The sequence below is a fragment of the Triticum aestivum genome, chromosome 7D, assembly GCF_018294505.1.
Source record: "Triticum aestivum cultivar Chinese Spring chromosome 7D, IWGSC CS RefSeq v2.1, whole genome shotgun sequence".
In the NCBI taxonomy this organism is placed as follows: Eukaryota; Viridiplantae; Streptophyta; class Magnoliopsida; order Poales; family Poaceae; genus Triticum; species Triticum aestivum.
Genome location: NC_057814.1, coordinates 23904060 through 23921347, shown reverse-complemented (window position 1 = coordinate 23921347; position 17288 = coordinate 23904060). Strand labels below are relative to the sequence as shown.

At 47.0% G+C, this 17288-nt stretch overlaps 1 protein-coding gene across 1 annotated transcript; it reads right to left on the bottom strand.

The window, feature by feature from the left end:
- Nucleotides 1-8330: 8330 nt before the first annotated feature.
- Nucleotides 8331-10921, bottom strand: LOC123167282 (chaperone protein ClpB1-like). Its single transcript, XM_044585119.1, has 6 exons — nt 10119-10921; nt 9881-10029; nt 9444-9781; nt 9089-9356; nt 8811-9008; nt 8331-8718 (listed from the first exon to the last, which is right to left on the bottom strand). Exons 1-6 carry the CDS (start codon nt 10876-10878, stop codon nt 8563-8565), a joined length of 1869 nt encoding a protein of 622 aa, XP_044441054.1. The 5' UTR covers nt 10879-10921; the 3' UTR covers nt 8331-8562.
- Nucleotides 10922-17288: the final 6367 nt, after the last annotated feature.

Here is a 17288-nt window from a genome sequence, read left to right as displayed (position 1 = left end):
AAACTGGTACGAAATGGACAAGCCACTGAAGTCTGAACCTTCCTCCTGGTTCAGCACAGGCAAACTTGGCCTCAGCCTTCTACGCCACGCCGGCAAGCCGGGCAGTGCTGCAATAGCGGCAGCCCTCTCCCAGGCTCGCCAGAGGAGAAGCGGCTCGAAACCGTGGTCCTACAGCTCGATTCCGAGCGTCACCGCCGCGATCTGTGGTAGCCGCCGGCTTAACTCCGGTGATGCTGACGGGAATTAAATCAAACTAAGCACTGTGACACTAACACCCAGGTCCCACATGTCAGGTTTGACTGGTGCAGTCAGCAGTTGACTAGGCTCGCTGGTCAGCCACTTTTGCTGAGCTGTGCTGACGTCACATAAGTTTTTCTGATTTTTCTTATTTCAGAAACAATTTAGGAAATTCTAGAAAATATCCCACACTTCTAAAATTCATAGAAAATAATCTACACATCAGATCAAAATAAGTTATATATGAAAAATGATCATAAAAAATCCAATATTTCCATCTGTATCATTTTCATGCATGTTAGAACAAATTATACCTGATGATCTCGTCAAATCAAGTAAAGAGCATCTTAAATGCTTCTTTTGCAATTTGAATTTGAATCTTTGATTCAAATGAACTTCAACTAAACGTGTAGCTAATAACATTAGCTCAAACACTAGCATTTTGTCATGTCATGATCATGCATCATATTTGTTGCATTCGTTGTGTATTGATTGCCTTCTTCGGTGTTGTTCTCCGTGGTACGATCTGTTCTTGAGGGTAGGTTCGAGTATCCACCGAAGGAGCATTTTTCCATTGTCGATCTGCCAGGAAAGAAAATTGCCTTGATCATTCTGATACAAATCCCACTCTCTTCGCTCTTGCTCTCTGTTATTGCATTAGACAACAATGATTCAACTGTTACATGTTTCGATAGCTGAACCCATTCCTTTGCATGACCAGTCATTTTCATAATAAATAGCTAAGTTTTCCTAGCATGATTAGGAGTTGCTTGAGCTATGATGTTGGAGGAGAAAACCATATCTGTCAGCCACCAACCACGATCCCAACAGACGATACGTCGTCTTTCAGATGCCGCCAACACAGACCACTATCTGCACCCGCTCCTGCACTACTTCCCAAGATCCACGCCGACACTGGAGCAAACTTCTTTGCAACAGTGGATCCCGAGGACATATGTCCGACACAGGAATGCAATCGCCACCACACTATCCCTGCTTGAACAAATGGCCACCAAGACCCATCACCAACCACAAAGCAAAACGCCACGTCGTGAGAAGATCTATTGACCTATACTTTTCTCTCACTGGTTTCTTCTCTTAGAGACGAGGCCGTTGTGCACTTCTCGGTCGACCTTTCGATCACTTCACTCACTTTTTTTTATCAGAAGCCTCGCGAAGAACCCGATTTTGAATTAACAAAATCATCAACGGACCAAGAATTAGGACAAAGGGACCTGAATACAACGGCTAAAGTGGTACAATAGGGAATAAACACAACTACAGCCTCCACCACAAGCAGGTAGTGAAATGAAAATAAAATTACAACTTGCTAGAAGCCGATTATTCCACACTAGGATCATAGAAATCAAGAACAGAGCAGCAAAGCGGCATATAGCCGACCGTCTAAGATGGACCTAGCTCCATGGACACCTATGAAGGGAGGGAACACAACATCTTCCTTCTCTATCACCAAAGAGGGACCCTATCCCCTAGCCATGGCTCGTATGTGCCGCACTGTCGGGATTCCAAGAAGCTCACCAAAGAGCTAGAAGAGTGGTGCCTTCACATCGTAAGGTGAACATAGGACGACCGCCTCGATTTGGGATATTCCATGCCCGCAGCACCGCCACTGTCCACGCCCAACTAGTAGAAGAAGGAAAGCTTCATCGTATCGGACGCCAAAGATGAGGCAGCAGAGAACCAAGCAGATATAAAGAGGCAAGGGAAACAGAGCATCACCATTGTGTGGAGACCCAGGTGTCTCTAGGTATCGTCAAGTCACTCCGCCGGGAAAGGAAACCCTATCCCCTTCCGTCAGGATCGACATGCCGCACCGTCGGGACCAAGTGACGTTGACCGCCACCAGAGAGCACCAACATGAAGATACGCCGGAGCCTACCACCCACAGTATACCGCACAAGCTCGAAACGCTAGCAAAACTCGGCCCTCATGTACAAAACTCCCATCTGAGCCCCTCACCCTTGACGACCCCTCCAGGAAGGTCACGACGCGCAAGGTGCCACCACCGCCAAATCCGAAGAGGATTGAGGGTTTTCACTAGATAAGAGTGGAGAGCTGGTGACCTCGGCTGCACCTCCATGGAGGAAAGCGATGCCCTTGGGCGTCGCCGCTGCCGGGCCGGCCAGACTGGCCAAGGTTTCCCCCCGGCCCCAAGTTGACCACCATCACCATTGTCGAAGCTGGGAAACGAGTCACAAGCCAAAGACATGGCTAGAGAGAGGCAACATGGAATTGGGGACTCAAACCTCCATATCTAAAGCAAAATTGCTCCCCGCCGCAGCCGGACTCCACCAGCGACCCGTCACCCTAGGAACCGTAGACCTTCGGGTGGGGACGAAGCGCCGAGATCCCCGCCGCCACCTTCACCGGCACCCATGCGGGCATACCCGGCGACCGTCATCGGTGGTGGGGAGGGAAGGAAGGGGGTAGGGGTGGCGGTGGCGGAAGGACCCTACCTGCTCCCCGAGTCACCAGAGGGGGCGACGCCAGGGCTGGGGGGAGAGGTTCTCTATCCCTACGTTGAGTCGATCACTTCACTCAGCTCCGGGCACTGCTGGGTGAGTCGGTGGGCCACTCGTACGTGTTAAAAATAGAACACGAGAATAGACGTGTCCATAAAAGTATGTCGGACCCTAGATAGATATAGAAACACGATCGACCTCAAAAGCACTCGTGGGCAGGTAGTCCGATACCATGTTCCTTCCAACATCCACGACTCCACGTGCACAGCTACAGTAATATTGTACTTCCTCCATAAACTAATATAAGAGTGTTTAGATCACTACTTTAGTATTCTAAACGCTCTTATATTAGGTTACGGAGGGAGTACTTGTTAAACTTAATGGTCAGCATGTTTTGGTCTTTTGTTTTGAGATGCTTCTTTTTTTTCGAGAAAACTTTCTATCTATTCAGCAATTGTCAAGGTAGTACAAATAACCCTAGAAGTAAAATTTACATCTAGGTCAGTAGACCACCTAGCGACGACTACAAGCGCTGGAGCGAGTCGAAGGCGCCCCGCCGTCATTGCCCCCCCCCCCCCCTCGTCGGAGCCAGGCAAACATTGTTTTAGTAGACAGTGGGAAGTCATCGTGCTAAGGCCCCATAGGACCAGCACACCAGAACAACAACCGCCACCGATGTAGAGAAGCATAGACCGGAAGGATCCAACCTGCAGACACTCAGATGTAGACGAACAAAGACCGGGTCCAGTCGGATCCACCGAAGATAAACGCCGACCGGAACCCACGAGATCCGCTGGAGATAAACCACCACACACCTTCCGACGATGCTTGAAACGTCACCGGGACAGGGGCTAGACGGGGAGGACCTTTTCCCATCTTCAAGAAGCCGCCGCCGCCGCCTCACACTAGTAGAAAAAGGGTCGAATGTGAGACACATTAGTGCCGGTTTGCATTTGAGCCGGCACTAATGCGTCCATTAGTGCCGGTTCAAACGGCTAGGCGGGAGGAGATCTTTAGTACCGGTTCGTGGCGAACCTTTAGCACCGGTTCGTGCCACGAACTGGTACTAATGAGGCTGTGGCCCCACGAGCACCTTTAGTACCGGTTCGTGACATGAACCGGTACTAGAGTTTCTTACTAAGCAGTTTTTTAGTCTCACCTCACGAAGAGAGAGGCACTAGGAGTGGTTAAAAGCCCTGAGTGCAGAGACGATGAAGAAGAGGCGCAATGCTCGCCTTCACGTTGCTTAGCTTCAAGCCTTGAGGAATAGGGTAGACTCTCCATGTAGTCTACCCTATTCCTCAAGGGTTGAAGCTAATTAATGAGCATTGCGCCTCTTTTTTATTTTTAATAACTTATTACAACTCCGGACTTCTTGTGTTACGGCAAAAACTGGATGCACTTCGTGTACAAACTGGACAATACGGCAAAAACTGGATGCACTTCGTGTATAAAATGAACAATCTCTTTCGAAGTATCAGGGCCGGTTTCGGACGAAAACTCATCTGTTATACCGGCACTTCATTTAGTACCGGTTCATGCCACGAACCGGTACAAAAGAGAATGGGGCCCGGCCAGCACCTTTAGTAGTAAAGAGGTTGTGGCAGACTGTTTTTAGTCCCACCTGGCTCCCCTAACAAGATTTTTACCACCTTAAACATGTTACTTCTCAAACTATCACAAGCACTTGGTCTTCATTGAACTCTATGTGTAGAATTTGTGGTCGCAATATGAGTCTTCACCGGTTTCTAAACCGTTGAGGACTCATATTGACAATTCAAATTGTACACAAAAAGATCATTGATAATCAATGTATTTTTTTATGATAATCATCTCGTGTACAAACTGCACGCACCTCGTGTACAAACTGGACAATCTCTTTCGGAGTATCAGGGTTTTGGAAGAGAACTCATCTGTTACACGGGCACTTCAATGTTTTTTAAACTTATTTGAACTCCAGCCTATTTTTGCGTTCAGTATGCATCATTCAAAGCGACGTCATCAATTTCCAACACGTTTTGACATCATTTGCTGTTTTTCAGTTATTTACCGATTTGTTTAGAGAGCTAAATGACGGTGAAATTGAAAATCACTACAAAATGAACTCTGAAAATGTTGGAACTTGGCATGGTATCATCATTTCCCCCGCATAGCATGTGCAAAAGAGTAGAGAGGGTCACGGCGAAAACTGGACGCACCTCGTGTACAAACTGGACAATCTCTTTCGGAGTATCAGGGTTTCGGACGAGAACTCATCTGTTACACGGGCACTTCAATGTTTTTTAAACTTATTTGAACTCCAGCCTATTTTTGCGTTCAGTATGCATCATTCAAAGCGACGCCATCAATTTCCAACACGTTCTGACATGATTTGCTGTTTTTCAGTCATTTACCGATTTGTTTAGAGAGCTAAATGCCGGTGAAATTGAAAATCACTACAAAATGAACTCTGAAAATGTTGGAACTTGGCATGGTATCATCATTTCACCCGCATAGCATGTGCAAAAGAGTAGAGAGGGTCACGGCGAAAACTGGACGCACCTCGTGTACAAACTGAATAATCTCTTTCGGAGTATCAGGATTTCGAACAAGAACTCATCTGTTACACGGGCACTTCAATATTTTTTAAATTTATTTGAACTCCAGCCTATTTTTGCGTTCAATATGCATCATTCAAAGCGACGTCATCAATTTCCAACACGTTCTGACATCATTTCCTGTTTTTCAGTCATTTACCGATTTGTTTAGAGAGCTAAATGACGGTGAAATTGAAAATCACTACAAAATGAACTCTGAAAATGTTGGAACTTGGCATGGTATCATCATTTCACCCGCATAGCATGTGCAAAAGAGTAGAGAGGGTCACGGCGAAAAGAAAAAAACTATATAATTTTTTTATATTCACAAAGAAACTAAATACAGTAAAAAAATTACTCAGAAATAAATAGAAGAAAATTATATAAAAAATTGTTGGGGCGCTGCCTGCTGGGCCTGCCAACCCTAGGGTTTGCAAATACAGGCCCAGAAGGGCTAGGAGGCTCAACGGGCAGCGCGCCAAAGTTAGGCCCAGAAGCCTGCTATAGAGAGGAGTTCGAGACAGCAGCCGCGCCGGGGCTTTTAAACTGGTGCGGGCGCCCCTCGGCTAGCGAGGTGGGACTAAACTTGCCCGCACCGCTCCTACGCCAGCGCACACCTTTAGTACCGGTTCGTGGCTCCAACCGGTACTAAAGGGGGGCCTTTAGTACCGGTTGAAGCCACGAACCGGTACTAAAGGGCAGTTTCCTGCCGCTTGACCTGGCCAAAATTGGCCTTTAGTACTGGTTGGTGGCTCCAACCGGTACTAAAGGCCCCTCCTATATATATGGCACTTACGAAAAATTCAGTTTCATCGACCACCACTTCTTCTCCAACTACTTCGCGCGACATCCCCGCCGCCCCCGCCGCGGACCGTCGCCCCCGCCGCCCGTCGTCGCCGTCACCGCCGTCGCCCTCACCGCCCGTCGTCGCCGTCACCGCCGTCGCCCCCGCCGCCCGTCGCCGCCGCCCCGTACCACGTCGCCGTCTCGATCGCGCCGTCGCCCCCAGCCTGCCGCTCGTCGTCGCGCCGTCCCCGTCGCATCGCCGTCTCGCGCCGCCCCCCACTCGTACACACACACGCATATACACACACACATACGTACACACACACAGACACACACACACATATTGTTTTTACTTATTTTCTGTTTTCTGTTGTTTATATTAATGTTAGATAAATTACGTAGATAAGAATGTTAGAATGTTAATGTTAGATGAATTATATGGAAAAGATGTTAAATATTAATGTCAATTTTAGATGAATTAGCTAGATATTAATTAGGTATATATATGAGATTTAACTAGTTGAATTAATATAACTAGTTTATTTTTAGTATGAAAATTAATAGAACAAGTTTATTTTTAGTAATATGGATATGGCATATACTTGATCACTTAGCTAGGATCCACATGCATCCAGTCGAAACTAATCTGCGGTACTTTCATCTAATGATTTAACAACTCATTATAATGTAAAACAATAACTAAATTAAATTGAAAACACAAAACTAAAGGAAAAATAAAAATTAAAACCAAAACACACCCAAACATTTAGTACCGGTTGGTGTTACCAACCGGTACTAATGTCCTACACGCACCCGGGCCTGGCTCGTGCCACGTGGTGGCACGTTAGCGCCGGTTCGTGCCAAACCGGTACTAAAGGGGGGGGGGGGCTTTAGTCTCCACTCCATAGTGCCGGTTGCAGAACCGGCACTAAAGGCCCTTACGAACCGGTGATAAAGGCCGGTTCTGCACTAGTGTCATCTTCTTGAGCATGGCACAAACCCTAACAAAACTCAGAAAATAATCTAAAAACAGAGCCCTCCCACCGGCAAGGGCCGGGATCCACCGTGCCTCCATGATCCAAGGACCATAGAAGATGAGGTGGACGGGCGGCGCCGGCAAGAGGCAAGGAAACCCTAGACGGGAGTTCGCACGTGGGCAGGAGCGGGGGATGCTAGTGCTTAACTACAGCTTGTTTTATAGCCTTACAGATGGCCATCACAGTTGGGTTTTTGCTTTGAGATGCATATTTTGGAACACAATAGCTACTTGTTAGACGATTGAAAATCCAAATTGGGTCAGTTGAATTTTATATTTTTGGAAGAAAGGAAGAAGTCGTTGGAGAGAAGGAAGAAGCACCCGCCGGCTTGCCATAGAAGGCCTCTGGGTCTATCTTAGGGTGGCACTCGACCTCATTATTGATCTTAGGGTGGCAGGCTCTACCCCATTATCTATCTTAAGGATGTTGGGGTGGGGGTGCATGTTCACCGGAAAAATGGTTGTTGGTCGGGGTTAAGAGGCATGGCCGGGGGCGGCGGCAACACGGCGGTGGGCGGCGGTTGGGGGAGGGCGAGGCTAGCGTGGGAGTACCGCCGGCCACGGGCAGTGGCAGCAGACGGTTAGGCATGTGGTGGCTCGACGGTCCAGAGATCGAAGATGAGTGGTGAATCGTTTTCGGAGGTTGAAGATGCCCATCTGGCCATCCATCTTGCATTTGACGGCTCATAGCAGTTTAACCGACCCAAATTGCATTTTTAGTCACCTGACATTTAGCCAGTCCCATTTGAAAATCGGAGGCGGTAGGAATGCATATTTTCAGTCACCTGACATTTTAGCCAGACCCCAGGTGTACAGCAGAGTTGTTTGACACAGAAGATTACAAGAGGGAGAGGGAGAGGAGAGAGCAGCACACGCGCAAACGCACACACGAGATAGTGGGGGAGCAAGGCGGGTATCCCAGCGCGCGCAGCCAGACAATGTGCACGCGCTGGTCAGTTTTGGATTCAAGTGTCAAGACTCAAGACCGGGAGCAGCGGCCCAAAGACTAAGTTGGACTTTCATTCAGCAAAAAGTCGTTGATATTCCCTTTTGGCGGCAGCGGAGTCAATTGGAATACGTTGTCTCGTCCGTTCTTTTTTGGGGGAAAAGGCTTCACCGTGAGGAAAATGACAGTCAGCTCAAGCCAGGGATTACTTTTCATTTTACAAGGTTTATTATTAAACTCAGTAGCAGTCAGTCATAGAGGTTTTCATCAGTGGGCACACAAGGAAGTACTTATAAATCTCACCAAGCAACAAACATTTTCTCACAAACCCGCAAGTTTTACATACCATTTTGCTACAGGTAATGAATACTTATACAGTACGAACAACAAGTGCTTGGTCAATAATCACTAACAACATACATATTCGCTATATATGCCTATGCACACGGCAAAACTCATAGCTGGCCTGGACAGGACTGGTAGATCTGCCACCTCCCGCTACTTCAGTACGTGGTATTTCAGCCCCTTCCTATCATCGGCGGCATCGATGGAGACGGTCGATCCTTGGCATGCTTCTCCATTGACGAGCATGTCCATGAGAACTCTCGTCACATTCTTCTTCATCCACCTCTTAATAGGCCTTGCGCCATACACCTGCAATAAACAGTCCATGTATATGCATCGTAAGCGGGACATACTAGATAGATGCGTGATTTGGTTTGGTGATGAAAATAACATGTACTTACCGTGTCGTGCGACTCTGACCAAATGACGTCCAAGGCAGCATCTGATGCAAACAGAGAGATGCCCTTGTTAGCTGCCATAGCAACAACACTCTTCATCTGGATTTTCACAATCTCCCTTAGTTCGTCATGTGAGAGCGGCTCAAATATCACAGTCTCACTCAGTTTGTTAATTAATTCAGGCTTAAACCGTTTCTCAACCTGTGCAAGATCAGGTAAATATGTCGATCAGCAGAGTGCCCAACAGGACTTTACAAAGAGACAGTTTGGGATACACATACCTTTTCCATAAGAAGATCCCGTGCAGTTTTCATGTTTTCTGCGGCCATTCCAACTGACAGGTTCTCTGCTCCTAGATCTGAGCTCATGATGATGATGGTGTTCTTGAAATATACGCTCCGTCCTTTTCCATCAGTCAACACGCCATCATCGAGGAGTTGAATGAGAACCTTGAATATCGAGGGATGCGCCTTATCTGCCTCGTCAAAAAGAACAACACTATATGGTTGGCTCCTTACTTTATCAGTAAGCTGTCCGTCTTCTTCATAGCTTCAGAAAGTCAAATGGAAATGTGAGACATGAGAAGGAAGTTTCGGAAAGAAATACATGTGCAAAGAGTGTACAAGTTACACCTACCTTTGAGGTCCTCCAATGAGACGCGATACAGATCCACTGTCAGCATATTCAGACATGTCAAAGCGGACCAACATCTTCTCATTGTCAAACAGCTTCTCGGCAAGTGCTTTCGCAAGCTCTGTCTTCCCAACACCAGTCGGCCCCAAAAATAGAAAAGAACCGATTGGTTGGCTAGATTGATCAAAGCCGACCCTCGAACGTAGCACTTCTTGCGCAACTAAATTAATAGCTTCATGCTGTCCAACGACTCTCTCATGCAATCGGTCTACTAGGTGGCAGAACTTTTCTTCCTCTCGGCCAAGTGTAGTGATCGGAATTTTAGTCCATCGGCTCACAACCTTCATCATATAACAAAAGAACATGGCATGAGCATCACATTGAAACAAATGGAGACTACTCATACAGATTCTATTATTGGCAAGGAAATGTGAATTTACCTGTGCAATATGACATGGACCAACGGTTAGCTCCTGCACTGCATTTACAGTGCTAGTTTTCTTATCTCTAATTTGTTTTGGTTGATGCAACCTTATGGAAGTGCATGCCTCGTCCATCAGATCAATTGCTTTATCAGGAAACTGACGACCTGAAGACAACAAAATCGACAATTTCTTCAAGATGCACAAACCTACAGAAGTAAACCTACAAAATGCACAAATCTTGTCATGAACGTACCTGTAATATAATGGCCGGCGAGGTGCGCAGCAGCAACCAGAGCGTCGTCGCTGATTATTAGTCCATGGTAGTCTTGGTACCGCTGCTTCAGCCCCTGCAGGATGGCAACGGTTGCCTGGACGGTTGGCTCGTCGACGTCAACCCTTTGGAAGCGCCGCTCGAGCGCGGCATCCCTCTGGATGTATTTGCGGTACTCTTCGGTTGTGGTGGCGCCTATGCAACGGATGCGGCCACGGGCCAACGCGGGCTTGAGGATGTTGGCCGCGTCGCCGGTGCCGCCACGTTGATCGCCGGCACCGATAATCATGTGCATCTCGTCGATGAAGAGGATGAGCTTGCCGGCGGAATCCTCGGCCTTCTTGATGGCATCCTTCAAGCGCTGCTCGAACATGCCGCGCCAGTGGGTTCCCGCGACCATGGCCCCGACGTCGAGCTCGGCCACGCGGGCCCCAACGAGGGCTTCGGGGACCGTCCCAGCAGCGATGCGCCGAGCGAGGCCCTCGACGATGGCCGTCTTGCCGACGCCGGCGGGGCCGACGAGGGCGGCGCAGTTCTTGGTGCGGCGGCAGAGGATGCAGATGATGCGGTCGATGTCGTCGTCGCGGCCGATGACCGGATCTAGCATGCCGGCGTCCAAGGTCCTGAGGATGGCGGGCGTGGAGAAGGGCTTGAGCTGTTGCGACAAGAGGCTCCACACTACTGCCCACGACAAACCAACGCTAGTAACGGCCAATACCCTAGCCAGCATAGCCTGCTCCATCTTCTGATTTCTCTGCTACGCCGCGCGCCGGAATCGATGGATTTCTGGCTTTCAAAGGGGACGTATATATATCTAGCGCAGCTGATAGATAGAGTAGTAAACCACGACTCGGTGATGGACTCAAAGCAAGCACCAACCCTACTCGGACACCTCCGCATCGATCGTCCGATCTGGGCTCACTGTCACTCACCTCCGGAGCCGTCTGATTTCTCTTTTTCTTAGGATCTCCGGAGCCGTCTGATGGATACGACCCCAGCGATCTATTAGCCAGAGCGACCCCCCAGCCCCGCAGACGAATCAGCCCAGCCCAAGTCGGGTCTTTTGCCAAGCCTTGCAGCCCATTCACATAGAAAAAGGGGAAAAAATGACAATACAAATATAAACCCCCTAAAAATATATATAAACTACCACATCTCAGAATTTTTTTTATGTATAACACTATTCCCTCCGTTCCTAAATATAAATCTTTTTAGACATTTCAATGCGGACTATATACGAAGCAAAATGAATGAATCTGCATTTTAAAATATGTCTATACATTCGTATGTAGTTTGTATTGGTATCTCTAAAAAATTATATTTACAAACAGATAACAAATCCTCGCAACCCAACGTTTTAAAGGGGTTGTCAATCCCTTCCGGGTACGCCGCCTCAAGATAGGCAAACGGACATGAGATAAATTGTAGTAGATTGATAGATCGAACACCAAATAAAATAAATAAGAATAATTGCAGCAAGGTATTTTTGTATTTTTGGTTTAATAGATCTGAAAATAAATGCAAAGTAAAAGTTGATCGCACAGGCAAATATATGAGAAAGAGACCCGGGGGCCGTAGGTTTCACTAGTGGCTTCTCTCGAGAAAAATAGCAAACGGTGAGTGAACAAATTACTGTTGGGCAATTGATAGAACTTCAAGTAATCATGACGATGTCCAGGCAATGATCATTATATAGGCATCACGTCCAAGATTAGTAGACCGACTCCTGCTTGCATCTACTACTATTACTCCACACATCGACCGCTATCCAGCATGCATCTAGTGTATTAAGTTCATGGAGAAATAGAGTAATGCAATAAGAACGATGACATGATGTAGACAAGATCTATCTATGTAGAGATAGACCCCATCGTTTAATCCATAGTAGCAACGATACATACGTGTCGGTTCCCCTTCTGTCACTGGGATCAAGCACCGTAAGATCGAACCCACTACAAAGCACCTTTTCCCATTGCAAGATAAATACATCAAGTTGACCAAACAAAACTCAAATATCAGAGAAGAAATATGAGGCTATACACTAGTGCAGAACCGGGCTACAACACCGGTTCGTAAGGGCCTTTAGTGCCGGTTCTGCAACCGGCACTAAAGGGTGGGGACTAAAGGTCCCCCCCCTTAGTACCGGTTCTGCAACCGGCACTAAAGGGTGGGGACTAAAGTGTTGGAAATATGCCCTAGAGGCAATAATAAATAGGTTATTATTATATTTCCTTGTTCATGATAATCGTTTATTATCCATGCTAGAATTGTATTGATAGGAAACTCAGATACATGTGTGGATACATAGACAACACCATGTCCCTAGTAAGCCTCTAGTTGACTAGCTCGTTGATCAATAGATGGTTACGGTTTCCTGACCATGGACATTGGATGTCGTTGATAACGGGATCACATCATTAGGAGAATGATGTGATGGACAAGACCCAATCCTAAGCCTAGCACAAGATCGTGTAGTTCGTTTGCTCAGAGCTTTTCTAATGTCAAGTATCATTTCCTTAGACCATGAGATTGTGCAACTCCCGGATACCGTAGGAATGCTTTGGGTGTACCAAACGTCACAACGTAACTGGGTGGCTATAAAGGTGCACTACAGGTATCTCCGAAAGTGTCTGTTGGGTTGGCACGAATCGAGACTGGGATTTGTCACTCCGTGTAAACGGAGAGGTATCTCTGGGCCCACTCGGTAGGACATCATCATAATGTGCACAATGTGACCAAGGAGTTGATCACGGGATGATGTGAGTTACGGAACGAGTAAAGAGACTTGCCGGTAACGAGATTGAACAAGGTATAGGGATACCGACGATCGAATCTCGGGCAAGTAACATACCGATAGACAAAGGGAATTGCATACGGGATTGATTGAATCCCCGACATCGTGGTTCATCCGATGAGATCATCGTGGAACATGTGGGAGCCAACATGGGTATCCAGATCCCGCTGTTGGTTATTGACCGGAGAACGTCTCGGTCATGTCTGCATGGTTCCCGAACCCGTAGGGTCTACACACTTAAGGTTCGATGACGCTAGGGTTATAGGGAAAGCATGTACGTGGTTACCGAATGTTGTTCGGAGTCCCGGATGAGATCCCGGACGTCACGAGGAGTTCCGGAATGGTCCGGAGGTAAAGATTTATATATGGGAAGTCCTGTTTTGGTCACCGGAAAAGTTTCGGGTGATATCGGTAATGTACCGGGACCACCGGGAGGGTCCCGGGGTCCACCAAGTGGGGCCACCAGCCCCAGAAGGCTGCGTGGGCCAAGTGTGGGAGGGGACCAGCCCCAGGTGGGCTGGTGCGCCCCCCCACCAAGGCCCAAGGCGCATGGGAGAGTGGGAGGGGGCAAACCCTAGGTCCAGATGGGCCTTAAGGCCCACCCTAGTGGCGCCCCCCCTCTCCTCCCCTTGGCCGCCCCCCTTGGATGGGATCTAGGGCTGGCCGCCTCCCTTGGGGTGGGAACCCTAGAGGGGGCGCAGCCCCCTCCCCCCCTATATATAGTTGAGGTTTGGGCTGCCCAAGACATGAGAACGTCTCTCTTTCGGCGCAGCCCTACCCCTCTCCCTCCTCCTCCTCTCCCGCGGTGCTTGGCGAAGCCCTGCGGGATTGCCACGCTCCTCCATCACCACCACGCCGTCGTGCTGCTGCTGGATGGAGTCTTCCCCAACCTCTCCCTCTCTCCTTGCTGGATCAAGGCGTGGGAGACGTCACCGGGCTGCACGTGTGTTGAACGCGGAGGCACCGTTCTTCGGTGCTTAGATCGGAATCAACCGCGATCTGAATCGCTACGAGTACGACTCCCTCATCCGCGTTCTTGCAACGCTTCCGCATCGCGATCTACAAGGGTATGTAGATGCACTCCCCTTCCCCTCGTTGCTAGATTACTCCATAGATTGATCTTGGTGATGCGTAGAAAATTTTGAATTTCTGCTACGTTCCCCAACAGTGGCATCATGAGCTAGGTCTATGCGTAGTTTCTATGCACGAGTAGAACACAAAGTAGTTGTGGGCGTCGATGTTGCCAATTCTTCTTGCCGCTACTAGTCTTATCTTGTTTCGGCGGCATTGTGGGATGAAGCGGCCCGGACCGACCTTACACGTACGCTTACGTGAGACAGGTTCCACCGACTGACATGCACTAGTTGCATAAGGTGGCTAGCGGGTGTCTGTCTCTCCCACTTTAGTCGGAACGGATTCGATGAAAAGGGTCCTTATGAAGGGTAAATAGAAATTGGCATATCACGTTGTGGTTTTACGTAGGTAAGAAACGTTCTTGCTAGAAACCTATACAAGCCACGTAAAAACTTGCAACAACAATTAGAGGACGTCTAACTTGTTTTTGCAGCATGTGCTATGTGATGTGATATGGCCAGAAGATGTGATGAATGATATATGTGATGTATGAGATTGATCATATTCTTGTAATAGGAATCACGACTTGCATGTCGATGAGTATGACAACCGGCAGGAGCCATAGGAGTTGTCTTTATTTTTTGTATGACCTGCGTGTCATTGAATAACGCCATGTAAATTACTTTACTTTATTGCTAAGCGCGTTAGCCATAGAAGTAGAAGTAATCGTTGGCGTGACAACTTCATGAAGACACAATGATGGAGATCATGGTGTCATGCCGGTGACAAAGATGATCATGGTGCCCCGAAGATGGAGATCAAAGGAGCAAAATGATATTGGCCATATCATGTCACTATTTGATTGCATGTGATGTTTATCATGTTATGCATCTTATTTGCTTAGAACGACGGTAGTAAAGATGATCCCTTATAAAATTTCAAGAGAAGTGTTCCCCCTAACTGTGCACCGTTGCGAAGGTTCGTTGTTTCGAAGCACCACGTGATGATCGGGTGTGATAGATTCTAACGTTCGAATACAACGGGTGTTGACGAGCCTAGCATGTACAGACATGGCCTCGGAACACATGCGAAACACTTAGGTTGACTTGACGAGCCTAGCATGTACAGACATGGCCTCGGAACACAAGAGACCGAAAGGTCGAACATGAGTCGTATAGAGATACGATCAACATGGAGATGTTCACCGATGATGACTAGTCCGTCTCACGTGATGATCGGACACGGCCTAGTTTGACTCGGATCATGTATCACTTAGATGACTAGAGGGATGTCTATCTGAGTGGGAGTTCATTCATAATCAGATGAACTTCATTATCATGAACATAGTCAAAAGGTCTTTGCAAATTATGTCATAGCTTGCGCTTTAGTTCTACTATTTAAGATATGTTCCTAGAGAAAATTTAGTTGAAAGTTGGTAGTAGCAATTATGCGGACTGGGTCCGTAAACTGAGGATTGTCCTCATTGCTGCACAGAAGGCTTATGTCCTTGATGCACCGCTCGGTGTGCTGAACCTCAGCGTCGTCTGTAGATGTTGCGGAACATCTGACATACACGTTTTGATGACTACGTGATAGTTCAGTGCGTAATGCTAACGGTTTAGAATTGTGGCACCAAAGACGGTTTTGAAACGTCGCAGAACATATGAGATGTTCCGAAGACTGAAATTGGGATTTCAGACTAGTGCCCACGTCAAGAGGTATGAGACCTCTGACAAGTTTCTTAAGCCTGCAAACTAAGGGAGAAAAGCTCAATCGTTGAGCATGTGCTCAGATTGTCTGAGTACTACAATCACTTGAATCGAGTGGGAGTTAATCTTCCAGATGAGATAGTGATGGTTCTCCATAGTCACTGCCACCAAGCTATTAGAGCTTCGTGATGAACTATAAATATCAAGGATAGATGATGATCCTTGAGCAACTCGCGATGTTTGACACCGCGAAAGTAGAAATCAAGAAGGAGCATCAATTGTTGATGGTTAGTAAAACCACTAGTTTCTAGAAGGGCAAGGGCAAAAGGGATACTTCATGAAACAGCAAATCATTTGCTGCTCTAGTGAAGAATCCCAAGGTTGAACCCAAACCCGAGACTAAGTGCTTCTGTAATGAGGGGAACGGTCACTGAAGCAGTACTACCCTAGATACTTGGTAGATGAGAAGGCAGGCAAGGTCGACAAAAGTATATTGGATATACGTTATAGGAATGTGTACTTTACTAGTACTCCTAGAAGCACCAGGGTATTAGATACCGGTTCGGTTGCTAAGTGTTAGTAACTCGAAATAAAAGCTGCGGAATAAACGGAGACTAGCTAAAGGTGAGATGACGATGTGTGTTGGAAGTGTTTCCAAGGTTGATGTGATCAAGCATCGCATGCTCCCTCTACCATCGAGATTGGTGTTTGCGTTGAGCATAAACATGATTGGATTATGTTTATCGCAATACGGTCATTCATTTAAGGAGAATAATGGTTACTTTTTTTATTTGAATAATACCTTCAATGGTCTTGCACCTAAAAATAAATGGTTCATTGAATCTCGATCGTAGTGATACACATGTTCATGCCAAAAGTAATGATAGTACCACATACTTGTGGCACTGCTATTTGAGTCATATTGGGATAAAACGCATGAAGAAGCTCCATGTAGATGGATCTTTGGACTCACTCGTTTTTGAAAAGATTGAGACATGCAAACCATGTCTATTGGTATATATGCATGAAGAAACTCCATGCAGATGGATCGTTTGGACTCACTTGAGACATGCAAATCATACCACATGGGCAAGATGACTGAAAGGCCTCGTTTTCAGTAAGATGGAACAAGAGAGCAACTTGTTGGATGTAATACATTTTGATGTGTGCAGTCCAATGAGTGCTGAGGCATGCAGTGGATATCGTTATGTTCTTACTTCACAGATGATTGGAGTAGATGCTGAGTGTATTTACTTGATGAAACACAAGTCTGAATTATTGAAAGGTTCAAGTAATTTCAGAGTGAAGTTGAAGATTGTCGTGACAAGAGGATAAAATGTCTGTGATATGATCATAGAGATGAGTATCTGAGTTACGAGTTTGGCACACAATTAAGACATTGTGGAAAGTGTTTCACAATTAATACCGCCTGGAACACCATAGTGTGATGGTGTGTCCGAACATCATAACTACACCCTATTGGATATGGTGAATACCATGATGTCTCTTATCGAATTACCACTATCGTTTATGGGTTAGGCATTAGAGATAACCGCATTCACTTTAAAAGGGGCA